The sequence below is a fragment of the Phyllostomus hastatus genome, unplaced genomic scaffold, assembly GCF_019186645.2.
Source record: "Phyllostomus hastatus isolate PE091 unplaced genomic scaffold, TTU_PhHast_1.1 phas_contig_34, whole genome shotgun sequence".
NCBI classification, from domain to species: Eukaryota; Metazoa; Chordata; class Mammalia; order Chiroptera; family Phyllostomidae; genus Phyllostomus; species Phyllostomus hastatus.
Window position 1 is genome coordinate 54,051,175 of NW_025333857.1, and position 15,543 is coordinate 54,066,717.

The 15,543-nt window shown below is 42.5% G+C and overlaps 1 protein-coding gene and 1 pseudogene across 3 annotated transcripts in view; both read right to left on the reverse strand.

Moving 5' to 3' along the window:
* Positions 1–1,033: 1,033 nt before the first annotated feature.
* ABCA1 (ATP binding cassette subfamily A member 1) overlaps positions 1,034–15,543 on the reverse strand; it is a 119,778-nt gene continuing 105,268 nt past the window's right edge. For all 3 annotated transcript variants that reach the window (XM_045839983.1, XM_045839986.1, XM_045839984.1), the window contains exons 38-50: positions 15,360–15,475; positions 15,106–15,250; positions 13,473–13,596; positions 12,288–12,417; positions 11,905–12,025; positions 11,371–11,433; positions 10,397–10,503; positions 8,180–8,321; positions 7,665–7,799; positions 6,606–6,709; positions 5,945–6,037; positions 5,070–5,313; positions 1,034–4,470 (exon numbers count right to left, since the gene is read on the reverse strand). In XM_045839983.1, the coding sequence (XP_045695939.1) occupies positions 4,330–4,470; positions 5,070–5,313; positions 5,945–6,037; positions 6,606–6,709; positions 7,665–7,799; positions 8,180–8,321; positions 10,397–10,503; positions 11,371–11,433; positions 11,905–12,025; positions 12,288–12,417; positions 13,473–13,596; positions 15,106–15,250; positions 15,360–15,475 (1,665 nt within the window). In that variant the 3' untranslated portion in view covers positions 1,034–4,329. The remainder of the gene's footprint in view (positions 4,471–5,069; positions 5,314–5,944; positions 6,038–6,605; positions 6,710–7,664; positions 7,800–8,179; positions 8,322–10,396; positions 10,504–11,370; positions 11,434–11,904; positions 12,026–12,287; positions 12,418–13,472; positions 13,597–15,105; positions 15,251–15,359; positions 15,476–15,543) is intronic.
* LOC123820324 lies at positions 10,690–10,896 on the reverse strand (annotated as a pseudogene).

Below are 15,543 nucleotides of genomic sequence, written 5' to 3' on the forward strand. Positions count from 1 at the left end.
GTATTCATTAGTATTCCAAACTTTCCAGATTTTTTTTTAAATCTGTAAATGTTTATATTGGCTCTTCTCTAAATAAGAGAAAGTTTTGGTCAAGACTCATGGGTAACATTTTCATCTAAATTAACTCTTCATTTTTCAATGATTTTGTTCCTCTCCCTCAGTTGTCATTTTTTTGCAAAGAAATACAGTTTTCAATCAATTTCACTGAAGACACTGTCACGTGAACGTTGAGGGGGGAAAGACAAAGGGGTGATGCTGATGCTGAGTGGTCTGCCAGGCGCAATCCAAGTTCAGATCCGCACCTTAGGCAAAGGACTGCCCCTTCCACAACACCATAGCTGTGCAGAAAAGGTCACAGATACAGCCACGGCTCCACCATGCTGCCTAATATGGGGTGTTTGATGGTTGTTCTTCCAGTACCAAAATAAACAGACATCATTTCTGAGACTGTAATTGCTTATTAGCTATGAAAAATACATCCGCACGCCTCAACAGAGCGCTACATAATCTCGGTGTCGACTGCACAGCACTTTCTACTGGAGAAAGGGAAGGCGTCTCTGATGTTAGTATCACTTTTCTGCCCACACTCTCCTTTCCCTGTGTGCTCACCCTTCCACCACGCCCAGCACCTGGCCATACACTTGCCACCCTGTGTCCTTGTGTTTTTGGCTGAACAATCAAAAGAGCACTATAGGCTGCATTTGTAGCTTCCTTACTATCAAGTGAAGAAATGAGGTTTTTATTAAATAGTATTAGCTACAGAGGATTTTCAGAAATCTCCACAGCTTCATAATCATTAAGCAGAGTAAGTTTAACTAAAAACCGTCTAAACTTACTTAATCTGTTACTTTCTTAACTGAATCATGAAAGTAAAAAAAAAAACAAAAAACGCCTTTTTTAAAATTGCCAAGTAATCCTTTCAGTTCTCTTTTGTGATTGACAGGACATTTAGCCTTTGCTAAAATTTCTACTTTTGAGCCAAACTGCTTTAACAGTAGGTGGTGCTACGAATGCACACACACACACAAATGCATCTAGACCAACAGAAGCGTCACAGCTTTATTTTGTGACTCATTACAACATAGAAATACACCTTTAATACTTCATATAAAGTTACAGACAAATGCAATGTTTTTCTCTGTTTTTCCCTTTTAATGAAAATGATTTAACTTAGAAATCTATTGTGAAACTTTTGTCTAGTTTTGCAGTTCTCAGATATTCCAGTGCAAAAATAGATCCCATTACAGACAACATAAAGTGCTTGGAATGAAGGGCCAATGACAAAGAAAAAGCACAAAAACATAGCTTCATCCTGGGGTATCAGAAGAAAGAATACTTAATCCTTATGTAAATATAAACATTCTATAAAAGGGATGCAACAATTTTAATGAGAATTAGAACAATATTATTATAGTACTATATTATTACTAGTAAATAGTAACAAGGGTACAAATTAATTATTATCAAAGTGGTTCAATATTCTATGACACATGGCTCTTTGGGAAGAAAAATTCCTGATATTTACAACCACAAAAAGAAAACATAGACAAATCCCTTTAGTCAATAGCTACTATACAGTGAATGAATGATGTGCAACATTTAATAGTCACAATGCATTGCTTTCAGTACAGGTACTGAAATACAGTAGTTTGAGGTTTGGTTTAAAAAAAACAAACAATGAACTGTGCTGGGCATTTAGGTATAGAGGGCTTTGTTATTGTTTTCTTTTGTATGTTTTATATTCACAGTTGTTACTAAGGTTTCCAAGATGTCCAAAAGAAGCAAAAGCAGAAATCTTTGAACACTCGGGAATGTCTGAAACTCACATAGTTATATTTCCACAGGGAATATATAGAAATTTTACTTGAGTATAGAGTTGGTAAAAATTTCCACTATACTTACGTTTACACAGGAAAATTTAAAAGATTACTATTTAAATAGTCTAAAAAGTAACAGTATTAATGAAGTTATGTGTAATTGTAGATTGTTTCTAGCTTCAGAAGAGATCCTTTTAAATCTATATTGAAACATTGTATATTTTTCAAAATAGTTCACAGTGTCTTTTGAATTTTTTTTTTAAATATGGCCTTGATATCAGAGTAATTAAAGCAAGAATCTGTTGTTGGATTTGATATAGTAGAAAATTCAAACGTGATTCTAATGAAATGGGAAAACAAGTTTAATTTTGAAAAATACTGAACAAGGAGAAACTAATTATTCTATGAATTTTATATCATCTTAGCATAAAATAAAATGATCTCTAGTGTTTGGAACTACGCCTTCATTACTTGCTTATCATTTTAGAAAACAATTTTGGCATTAATTTCTAAAAGTCATTTTCTTTTCCAATCAATGAGTTATGTAATAACATTCTGTAAATTTTTAAAAAAAACTAAAAATTCATTTAAAATAGATTTGAAATTATACATCCTTAGAGTTAATAAATTTTAGAAAACAAGTAATGAAAGATCACTTGAACTTCACCAAATGGTAGTTCCCTCATATGTTTGTTGTCTCAAGACAGGTAACATTAAGCATTAGTAAAATAATATTTTTAAAGTGTTTACTTACTAAAAATATAGGACTGGGTTGGAAAAACCTGAAATATACTTCATTTTTTTTCCATGATAGGTTAGTGATTTTACAGATGAAAAATGTGGGATTGTGTGAATGCAATATCAAGACCTTCAAAGACAAGTATTTGAAGTTACTAAAAGCCATAAGCACAAATTGTCTTGCTTAACAACTTTTAAAACTAGCTGTCTTCTCTATGTAAAAATATTCATTGTTGAAGTCGTGTGACCCTTAGGACATTTAAACACTCTTGACTTTTGCATTGCTGCTATTTTCAAGAAGCGGGCGGTCCAATTCTCTCTCATTTGGACCCCACGACCACAGCGGAACACCCTGTATTGGCAAACCAGTTAGCTAAACAACATGGCACAAGAAGTCTGAATCTTAATTCCTCCCCACCCCATCCATCCACTCACACTCACTCAGCTATAACACAAACTCAAGAAACAAACTTGATTAATGAACTGAGATGAAAAGTATTTGAAATGATCTTAAAGGAACTTAAATACAATGTCACGACAGCTTGACCATCACACTGTTTTCTAGTCACAAGGCACTAGTCAGACAATCCATCTGGGAACCTACATGGGGAAACACGGCTGGCAGGGCAGTGTGGCCATGCTCCCCTCTGCCACAGGCTTCCACAGAGAGGCCATTCTAAGGTTTCAGAAGTCAACGATAGAACTTAAAATCTCAAACAACAGTACAAGTACAAAGATTTTTGTCAAAATACGACTCCACCTTTTCGTATGCTAGATTAATTCAAAAAGCCAGAAATGAAACTATACTGTGGCAGATGAGATCTTGAGATGCAGTGTACCGTGTTGGCGGACAATCGGGACAAGTGAACACCAGCGACACAGGCCTGGCCAGGGGTGAACACACCATCTCTTTAATCCCGTGCCCTGGCCACAGCAGCTCACAGCCCCAGCAACTTGGCTGCTGGTTCTTTGCTTCTTACCAGGACGTAAGTGCATTGAAAGAGTCCCAGAAAAGATGGCCCTGGAGACCCATGGCTCCAAGCGAGGGACAATGTAACAAAGACACCAAGTCTCACTTGTCCAGAGCCACCCGCAATTTGCATGTGGCCACCACCAGAGCAGCTCATTGGCGAGGGGATCCAAGCAGGACTTTGCCCCCACACATGGCACCATTTTGTCACCTGATATTTGATGATGTCGATAGACTCTGAGTAGAACTGCTTCCACCAAAGTGTGCGTGACACACCAGGGTGCTTCAGGCTTTCTGAGCACAACTTGGCACTAGTAATTCTGGTGCACTCATTGCCATCAACAGAGGTGTCACCAGGAAACCAGTCTCCTGGCATGGCACGGCTTAATGAGTGACGACGTGCACGCATGCCTTTGGGTTTGGGTAAATGATCACTGGCCACAATTACTTGATGAATTATTGTTGCAACCCCAGTGAGAATGCAAAGGAAAAAAAAAGTATGATCTCAAACCCAAATGTCCACTGGGTTCCCATACTAGAGTTTTACATAGGCATAAGGTAATAAACTAAATTCAAGTCTTTTTTCACTCGAGAGCCATACGACATCGGCTACAAAGGCACTGCCCCTGTTGTGGAATTTTGTTTTCATTGCATTGAATTGCATTGCATTGAATAGTATCAGTACAGTATCCAGTTTACTTCTTCCCACGGAAACTTCCAGCTCTTTCCTCCGGACTCTTCATCTGATGCGAAGGAAGGGCAAGTTCCTCCTTTCTTTGAGCCACGCTGTGTGACCAGGATTGTTCACACATAACTTTCTTTCACTTTCTCGTCCTTCAGGAAAGATGTGAGAACAGCAACGTCCACTACTGTCTGGTTTTTGTGTAATGACAGGTCCTTTAAGTGGTCATCGTCACTTTGGTCCTTGGCAAAGTTTACAAATACCTATCAAGAGAAAGAAAGATGACCTTTATAAAGACCCCCACGATTTTCTCTTTCTTTATTTTAGTTGTGTTTTTCCCTATGTGGACATTAGGTCGGATAGGAAAATACAAGATAGCATAGATTATCTAGAAAATTGTGTGAGAGAGGGGAATACTTGAAAAAGCACAAACCATTTAAAAATTAAAAACCTATACCAACTCCCAAATCAGCAACTGCTCAATCATCTATTCACTTTGGCTTACACAGGTTTGATTAAAGGGAAGGGGGGCGAACACTAACATTTACTGACTACCCACTAACTGCAGAGATCTGTTTGCTGTTACTTAAATGGGCTGAGGCACCTGGCAAAATGGTGCGTGGTAGGTGCTCAATAAATGGTAGTTATTAAGATGATTATAACAGTCTCTTCTCAAAATAACCCTATAAACTAGACAACATCATCTCCCTTTTCAGATTCAGAGACAGTTAGTAAAACACGCAGCTAGTAGAAGATGGGAATTCAAGCTCAGGTAGTCTACCCTGCTCGGGGGCCCATGATGGCGTGAGGAAGAGAGCAGAACTCCTCACCCTGGAATGTAAACCTATTATCTAAAGCTTACTTGGTCAAGTGTTGTCTGAGAAACAGAGTAGTCCTCTATGTGGAGTCGCTTTTTGCTCTGGGAAAGCACGCTGAATATGCGGGCCAGGGAAGACAGCGAGGACGGGAGCTGGTACTGCAGCATGTTCCGGTGCTTCTCCTTGAGGACGCTTCCCGGAAAGGCGAGCCCGAAGAACTCCTGGACTGGCTTCAGGTCAGGGTTGGACCCTGCTATTCGTACCACTATTGTATAACCGTCTCCAAACCTGAAAGCAGGAAAACAAAGTCCCGGAGGAAGATCCTCAGGACGCTTTTCAAAAGACTAAGAGAGGTCCCTGGTCCCTGATAGACCCAGAATTACGCATCAGAGAGAAGGAACTTGATATCATTGACTGAACACCTGCTCTAGGAGAGGCGCCATGCTGAGGGCCTCAGACTCATGATTCACTGAATGCGCACCTGACCCCGCAAAGCCCGGCAGATGTTAGAAAATCTGAAGCCTGGGGACTGGGTCCCTTGCCCACGGAACAGAGCTCGTAAGGGGCAGGGCCAGGGTATGCCCCTGTCTACGTTTGACTCCGAAGCCCATGCTCTAACCATCCCGGCATGGACAAATTTTTCTATTTCATCTCCATAGCAAAGCTGAGAGTAAATATTCCTTAGGAAACGGCCTCTCAGAGATGTTAAGTGATGTGCCCAAGGGCACACACCGGTCAGAGGTAAAGACAGAATTGGAATGCAGCTGTTTGACCTCCAAGCCCTCCTTCTTACCATTCTACCATTTTGTTCCATTTATTTCCCACTCGTTTAGAGCCACCATTTATATGCACAAAAAAAGAAAGAAAGAAATACAAGCTTTCTCAGTATGTGCTATCCCAAGGAAATGATCTCTGTTACCTATTTTTCAGATGTTGGACGCTACCAAGACACCTGAACTTCCCGTTGACCATAATTGCCATCCTAGTGCAAAGAGCTTCGCACTCTTCCATACTGTGGGAAAACAGAATGAGGTGTAAGCTTTAGAGAGATGCTCCTACACCCTTTAGGACATCACCATGACATCTGACATTTCAAAGAAACACTCCCAGCTTCCTAAGGTATAACTGCATCCTCTTACAAACACTGTTCACTGCAGTGCTGTTTATAGTCGAGACAAAGCTGGAAACAATCTGAGCATCTACAAAAAGTAGAATTAAATAAATCGGGAGCATATCCAAATGGACTACTATCCAGCTATAAGAAATGACTGACTTGAAATAACATTCACGGTACACTGTTAAATGAAAAAGAGTAGTATTACACCAAGCTTCCATTTTTGTTTAAAAATCACACACACAGACTACACACACTTATGTATTTAGATTTGCATAAGAAACAGCGAACATATTGTTGCCCAATATTAGTAATAGTTATCTACAGGTGATGCAATTCAGACAATTATAATTGTTTTTCTCTTTGCCTTCTTGTATTTTCTAGTTTTTACATGATGACCATTTATATCGGTTGGAAATTTTAAAACCACACCCTAAGGAAGCCAAGCCAGGTCCTTACTACAGACCTGTGAGATGTAAGCACTACTGATCGGCCCTCCTTGACGACACTTAGGGCACAATTCCACAGGAATCGCCGGGCTTTGGGATCCATGCCGGTAGTCGGCTCGTCCTGTAATTAGAAGAAAATAAGTCCTATTATTTGCTGGGGGGGGGAATAAAACATCAAACACAGATTTGGTTTCAGATGCAGAAGCATCTCTGGAAGAGCCTACATTTTAACACAACCATCCTAGTTATTTATTGATGGACCAGAGAACCAGACCATACATAACAAGAACCAGTTCACTCTCACAAATGTCTCACTGAAGCAGGAAGCTCAGCTTACATTTTTATGAAATTAAATTTCTCCAAATAAACAGAAATGGAAGGGAAAAGAAGCCATTTAGTTTCAGTCGTCTTTTCGTGACAAGTATGCACTAAAAATTCTTTTTGTCTGAAATCTCTACAGAGGTCAGTATAAGGTTTTGATAAAATTCTGTCTCCTGTTCTTCCAGCTCACTCCAGCTTAACCTGTCTTATTGTGCTTGCCAGTCTTAAATTCCAGTCCAAAGAGCCTGGCTAACATTAAAACCTCAGCCAAGGCTTCTTCCTGTAGTGACTTCAGTGCTTGTCTCCACAGAAGGAAAGGGGTCAAAGGCCACCATCCCATCTAATCTTCCATCTTCCTATCAGCACATGAGGACTATGGCCCAGGGGCTACTTCAGGGATCCTGAAGCTGTGTCCACACTCTCCATATACAGGGATGAACACAGAGATGGTAAAAAAAAAATGTCTCAGAGAAAAGGCAAACCACACACCCAGCCTAAGCACACTTGTTGGGGTTCTCCATGCCACAGAAATGAAGTCCCTGGAGCATCTCCCTTTTGAAGCCTCAGAGGGCACGGCAAAGCCACCCTGGGGTGTGTCAGGGACAGGCCAAAGGGGGCTTCCCTCTGGCTCTCTGAGGCTGCTCAGATGTTCCCGGTCAGGGGAGGGGTGCGTGTCACAGGCCAGCCAGTCATGCAATGTCCTGGATGTACAGGAGTTTAGAAAAGTGCTGTTTTCCATTTACAGACACACTCACCAGAAACACCACGGGAGGCTCGCCGATCAAAGCCATGGCTGTCGAAAGCTTGCGCTTGTTACCTCCACTGTAGTTGCCAGCGTATTTCTCACCGTACTTCACAAGGCCCAGTTTCCGAATTGCCCACTCACCGACCTAGAGCAATGAAAAGCACCTTGACGTCCATCTGGTTTGGCAACTTTATCATGCTTTCCTACACTTTTCATAGGAAAATTCTTTCACCGAGTAAGACCAAATTCTAGAATCATGGTCTGGCAACTGCCACAGAGCCAAACACAGGGAGAATGGCCCTTCCTCTCTGCCCTTCATTGTGTCCCTGCCCACAGCTCCCCACCCCACTGCCGCCGCCACCACCGAGTCCCACCCTGCAAGTGGGGGCAAAAAGCCAGCATTTCACACTGCTGCATCCATGAAGAAAAACAGCCTGAAGCTGACGGTCATGTGAAAGTCAAAGCCATAAGGTATACTGTCAGGATGCCATGGGAGGCAGGCTAGCTTGCTGGTACCCACAGTACCTTGCCCACTTCTTTCTCTGGGACTCCTCTCAAGAGAGCAAAGAACTCCACATGTTCTCTCCCGGTCATCAGCTCTGTGATGGCATCGAACTGAGGGCAATAGCCCATGTTTTGATGAACTTCGTGGATATTTGATAAGATACTGCAAAGAAAAACAAAACTGGTCAGGTTTGGGGCATTTGGAGATACTCCGATCAGACAGTCTTGCCTAATGTTTCTATAAAGTATGCCTGTATGTGACAAAAAATACCAGTGAGCAAACTTGCTGTAGGAACAGCCTTTCTGCCCCTGGATGCCAGCCGCTCCTGGCAGTCAGGGTTCCTGCCTCTCTCCTGCCCAGTCTTGGCATCTAGTTTCTCCCAACACTTCAATCTGTAGGCTCAGTCCCATTTTCGAATTCCTGAGTCCACCCCAAGCATAGCAGTGTATTTACCAATAATCCCACTCATACAGTTCTGGGTTGTAACACGACTTCTACCCCAGACTTGACTCTGTGATCCAATCATATGCACCAAGTGCCCGGCTGCTCTGAAGTCTCCTTCCTGGCAGTTCAGATCCAGAGCAGGCCCAGCAACTCTGGGTGTGACTTCCCTCTGCACACTGCTGCCCACACACGGACTCAGCCACAGCAAGTTCCAACCGCCCACCCCTGGTCCTGCTAAAGATCCAACCAAGGCACCCTCCTGGTTTTAAAGGGGACAGGAAAAAATACACCTATAAACACAATTTTACATACATTGGTGGGGTGGCTTTTAGGCACAATAAAACCAATCTCAGGTTAAGAACCCCGGATGTGGGAGAAGCTCAGGGCCCACATCCAATCTGAGGGCTGCACTTCAGCCACCACCACTGGACAGCCCTGAGTTTGGCCTCTCAGCGGTATTCGTGCCTCTCTGCCTATCTGATCAGTACTCCCAGATCCACCCTTTTCCAGAATTATGACTGAGGTGCCCATGGACACGGCCTGGCTCTCATGGCTACACTGCCCAGGCCAGCCCTTACAGCCGTTGTTTGGGCCACTTACTGGCCTTCACGGGTGGTGCCCCAGGAGCCTGCTGTTCTAGACTTCTGTTCTCTTAAACCTCCTTTACAGTGCTCCTGAGAAAACTGCTTACAGACATAGGAGGAGATTCATAAGCACATTAAGTTCCTTATTCTCTTCAATGTTACTGGTTAGTACCCACCCCCATCCCATCCATTGTTCAAACTGTGAGTCACTGGCCATTAGTGGCTTCTGAAATAAATTTATTGGGTCACAATCAGTAATTTTAAACAATGTGGGGTAGAGAATAGAGTAAGAAATGTCAGAGTGCCCTACAAGTAGCAGGAGTAGGAACTGTTTTACAACGCTTTATTATATACTTGTGTATGTCTTTGTATTTACTGGGTTTAGATGTAAAATGTATTTGCTAGTATGGGGGTCAGAAAAGTTCAAAAGCCACCGCCTTGTACCTGCACTTTGGACACCTGTAAGCGTACAGGCTGTGCCCCTAGCGATCAGATTGCTAGTGACCTGTGCCTTCTTAGGTGATAGCCTCATATACTGATACAACCTGCAGAAAGGGCAACTTGCAAGTGCACACCCTTTACCTTGTAGGAATTTTCCCTGAGGAAATAATCACAGATGGGTACAAGGACATACTTTCATAGTACAAAACAGAAACTAATAAATGTCCAACAATAGGAAATTGATAGAATAAACTATACATATCGGAAATAAGGAAATTTTATGCAGAATATAAAATTCTACATCGTAGAATATGTAAACTTCTGGGAAATGATAATATATTCATAAACAATGAAAACTAATTTTAAAAACAGTGATACTGTATGATTCAATTTTTATAATATATTTATATATACATACAAAATAAATTTAGGGTGATGGGAATGTTTCAAACTGGATTGTGGTGATGGCTGCAAAACTCTGTGAACTTACTAAAAACCCTGTTGTACTCTCACAACAAGAAGACTGTATGGTATGTGAATCATACCTGAATGAAGCTGTCACAAAACAGTAAGACTGAAAGGAAATATACACAGTTGTTATCTCTCGGTAGTGAAATTATGGATGATGCTGGTTTTCTTCTTTACACTTTACTGTGTTTCACCATTTTTGTAAACTCTATATGGTACTGGGTGATCATTAAAAGGACAATTTACTTAAATAAGTAATAAAGGTCTTTGTAACAAAACACAGACCACCTCTTTTCCTACCTGTTCTTGTTGAGGAAAGCATCTCCTCTGGTCACAGTGGTGTCTCCAGTCAGCATCTTGAAAGTGGATGACTTCCCAGCCCCGTTAACTCCCAGGAGCCCAAAGCACTGAAAAGGATTAGGTAAGTGGTTTAAGCAAATTACGAAAAATCTGAATATAAATGACCATTATGAAATAGTTACCTCAGCTTAGTTTTTATATAACATGGTCCTAAAACATCCTTCTCAAATATCAATGAAGAGTCAAATATTTTCTTTGTCTTCAGGAATCACATGGGCATTTTATATTTCTTTTTGGGGTGCACTGTTCCTGGAAGCACTGCAGGACAGTACTTCTAGGAAGTACAGGTCGATGCGTGGAGTGGATGGAGCAAGCCCCTATTCCATCTCCTAGTTCCAAAACTCCATTTAGTATATTGTCCTCAGATAGAGGACAAATCAGATATTAAACTGAAAAGGACAGATATACACCAGATCTTAGCCAAAAGGCCAAGAAGCTACCACATGGGCATTTAAACAGATATTTTATAATGAATGGGACCACTTTAAGTACTGTTGTATTTTGTAATGTTATCGAGTTCTTAACTGGAGGCCAAAGTTAATGAGTGAAAAATAGTAATGAGAGCCAACTGGTCAAATTTCACTATGTAATCTGGCTAAAGGGCCTGAAAGAAAACAAACATGAAGGAGAAAAGAGGAATTCTCATTTTAAAAATCTATTTGAATTTCATCATCTTGAACAGATCACAAAATCACATGTTGGGCATGCATAGTCTTCTTACACTGCCTGAGATTATCCAAAATCATTCTCTTGACATACAGGGTCACCAATCTCTCTCAATGACTGATTGCTTCACATAGACACAAATAAAGAAGCCTTTAAAAGCCACTTTTACCCCCTTACAAACACCATTGTTTGGGTAGACACAGCGTGAATTAATAGGGACAAATGCAATGTAGGGAAAGAGCCTTCACCTCGCCAGGAGGAATGCCAACACAAATCCTGTCAACAGCAGGCTTCCTCTTCCTTCTGTATATCTGCAACAGACAAAATGCACAAGTTCATGAGCCACAGAGATTCACAGCTATCCCAGGCAGCCATGAAGAAAGCATTACAGCCCAAACATCGCAAAATAAGACCAATCGATAAGACTAAGCCACATGTTAGAATGTGCTAAGAGCCTTGGCCTTTGGTCTGTCTCTGTGGTAACGGGTTTCTGTATAACTCTGAAGGTCAAAATACAAGTGGATTTCTTCTAATTTTAAATCTAGCATCAACCTTTTACAAAATGTACTGGTCATCAAGGTCTACATAATTTTTCACGTACTTAATATATAAAGATACTATAGATTTTTAAAAATAACTAAATTGACAAAGCTTGGTGTAGGGACACATTTTGAGAAGCATGCTCTTTTTAGTAAGCTGAAGTCAGCCAAATGCTAGTTTGCAACATATCAATCTGGAAAGAACTAAAGACACATTGTTACAGCCCATGTTCACTGCCTCACCTTAGTCAACTCCTTGATTTCCAAAATGTCATTCTGTCCTCCGCCATCGAGAATCCTCTGTCTTTCCCGCCTGACATCTTCATCCTCATCATTCAGAGGAGGAAGCTTTGCCTTTACAGGTCTGAGGGAGACAAATTTAAGAAAAGTCAACCTTTAAAGCTGTTTTTCAAGAGAGAAAGATCATTTCTAAAGCAGCCCTATAAAACCCACTATCCACGGTGTCCGGGACTGGTAGTGTTGAGGCCTGTACTCCCCATTAGGAATACAGTTGAATTATCTGCTTGGAGCTCTATTCAGTCCCCATGCCATTGACAAGTAGGCCCATGTGCTTCTGCTCTGTGGCCCCCAAGCAGGTGCTCCACGACTTCTCAGAAAAAGCTCACCTGGGCCTGATGAAGAATCTGTACTGGATCAAAACAGTGATGAGGAAGAACACCACTCCTTCCACAGCCATAGCAAAGAGGTTTCGTCCCACCAGGTCCCAAGAGAGTGGCGAGACGAAGCGATTCTCCCCTGGTAGACACAATGCAGAGGTCCAGTCAGAATAGTAGCAAAACAGGATAGCCCTTCCTCAAGTTCAGGTTCCAATGCACCTCTCTTCCTGGAAACACCAGTGGTCATCACCCATGAGAAGGAGAAAAAATGTAAGGGAGTGACCACTGTCCAAGTCTGACGCAGGTAAGGTTTTGAGAAAACACGCTGTGATTCAGTTTCAATCAGAATTTCAGAGCCAACATGCATTAGTTCTGTAACGTCATCTAAGATATGTAATGTCTCCTTTTTAATGAGATGCCAAGATCCTTTGTAAAAAGGCAACAATCCAGGGCAATTTTTAGTGTCAGTATTTTAACAAATTATAAGTTGCACTAAGATTAGAGAGCACTTTAAAAACATACCCCATCAGTAGCATGTAATTTAACCTAGTGACTCAATCAAATCACCTGGTTTTATGTAAATATTCCTTTAAATTCCTTATGCATCTCCTTTGTACCTTCAAATTAAAAAAAAAAAGTCTCTGCCCTGTGTCCCTTGAATAACAATGCCCATCTAACTTATATGAGCCAGTGGATAAAGAGCAGTGATGTGGCCACAGGAGAAATACTTCTAAAGAGTATGAAGGGAGAAAGCTGCAGTAAATTACCTTTTACAGACCATGTAAAAGATGATATATGGCCACGTCTGCAGACCCATGATTTTCCTAATGAGCCAAGGTTTGCACCTTTCCTTCTGATTCTCCAGCCTGAATCTAACTCTCAAAGCTGTGGTTTGACTTTTGCAATGACCTTGACTTTCCCAACCGCTGGCATTCGGCACTGGATTCAAGCTAAAGGCGGTATTTTCCTTACCTCCAAAACTGCCCTATCTCTTTTCTCACTGCTGTCCCGGGCAACTGGCTGTGTCCCATGACCCATGCCACAACCAGCTATGTTGTCATCGGTCCTATCAGTGGCGGGGAAGCCTGTGCCCAGTCACCAGCGTCTTTGCAAAACAAAGGCCAGGGTGGCAAGGCCCATGCACACAGCCATCTCACCTAAAACACCCCCCATCCGACCACTGCTGTCACTCACCAAACCTTTCCAGGGCATCGGCCATCGCCTGGTTTTTCACCATGTCAATGAGCCCCCGTCCCAGGCAAAAATGTGGGAAGATCAAGAACACAGACTTCAGGATATCATTGATGTTATTCAGCTTCTGAAAACAAACAAGACAGAGGGAGGCTGAATGTCTTTCGTGGTTGAAGCTAAAAATTTATCAAAGTCTGAGGTATGGGAGTGGAGAGAAAAATGTGATACCAAGCTGAACCTCTGAGTTTAGAGACCACTAAAATAGCAGCAGCCATAGCTGATAATATACAACGTAATAAAAATTTGGCTCTTTAGAAAATTTGGAATGATACTATAAATATGGAGAAATAGGAGCAAAGTTTATACACATGGTTACGTTTAACCACAAGCAAATCCATCAAAACATCTGCTTAGCATTGTAAAAGCAAATTGCTCCTGTCTGGGTCAATATTTCAGTTTCAGGGTTTTATGGAAATTTAAGTAATTCTTTTTAAATATATTAAGTCAGCAGCAGCCAAATATCCAATAACTGAGTAGGTTGCTGGATACTGGATGCATCGTGCTAGGGAACAGGTGAGGCGAAGGTTAACCTCTGTTTTGAGGGAGAGTGGCATGGACACAGGGGATTATGATACCACTGGGTATGTGTTGAAAGGAGGCGTGAACTGAGGGCTCTGGGAGCACAGGGGAAAGGGAGAGCTCCTCCCAGCAGGCAGGAAAGGAAAGCTTCCCATTAGAGCTCAACCTTTAAGGGTCAGACACTAGCAAGACCCTGTGATAGAGGAAGGGCATTACAGCAAGGCCTACAGGAGCGTGGTGGGTTTAAGGGACCATTCAGCTGAAGATTACAGCCTCTGGGGAAAGGTGGGTTATGATGGGAACAGGCCAGGAAAGGCTGTGCCCCTCTAGAAGGCCTTACATGCCAAGTTAAGGTGTTTGGCCCAAGGCAATGACAACAGGAATGGACAGGGCCCCTTGACTGAGATCTGTACTTGCAAGATCTGACAAGGTAACCAGTGGAATGTGGGAAATGAACAAAAGCAAAGCACATAAGATGACTCAGACGCTGCAGCTTGGGGGGCTGGGTGGATGGGAATGCACCCAGGAAAGTGTGGCAGGGAAGGCAGGAGAAATGTCAGGTTCTGGGGGGGAAGATAATTAGGACGTGTCGAGTCTGGGGTACCTGTAAATTATTCAAATGGGGTTATGCACTAGGCAAGTGAGAATAGGAGACTACAGTTCAAAGGACCCATCAGGGCTAATGGCATAGAATTAAGGGAGAACAACATAAGACACCGAGAGAGGTGGTAGGAAGAGCCTCCGGAATGAATGGTGCCACCCAGAGATAGCATTGGCAATGGAAAGCAAAGATGACAGATGAGAAAATACTGGAAAAGCAACACTTACACAGAAAGAAGTCAAAGAGAACTTGTCCAAGGAAACAGAAAGGTCTGACTGATGACACATAAGGAAAAGAGGGAGACAGATACTACACAAGCCCGAGGAAGAGAGAGTTGGAAAAAGGACCGCGTGGTGGGTGGTGCCAGTCCCACAGACAAGGGGCACAAGGCCGTGAGTGAACACTGTCCTCCCCGATGCTCCTCCCAGCTGGAGCTGCTGTTCCTGCAGAACTCACATTGTCGGTGAAGAGCTCCAGCACAAACGTGGCCACACTGCCATTGATCCCGATGAAGAGGTTCACGCTGGTCAGGACCACGTAGGCGGTGCTGGGGATCTTGAACACGAAGGAGGCTGGGTACATGAGAGGTGTGATCGACCACCTGGTGAGGCACAAAGACAAATGTCCACTGGGTGTCCCCAGCCTTCCCACTGACACTGGACACCACTACATGCCTCCCCTACTGACATCACCACCCAGAGGTGCCTTACCCATACAGCAAAAGCAGGAGGGCCAGCACAGGCAGGTTGGTGGAGGACACATAGGACTTCTGCTGGAAGCAGATGAAGATGATAATGACCAGCGTGGCGGGGACCACATAGTTGCACTGAAAGTGAGACAAGGAAACAAGGTTCACCCCTACATCAAAGACACAAACACCTCCCAAGTCTTCAC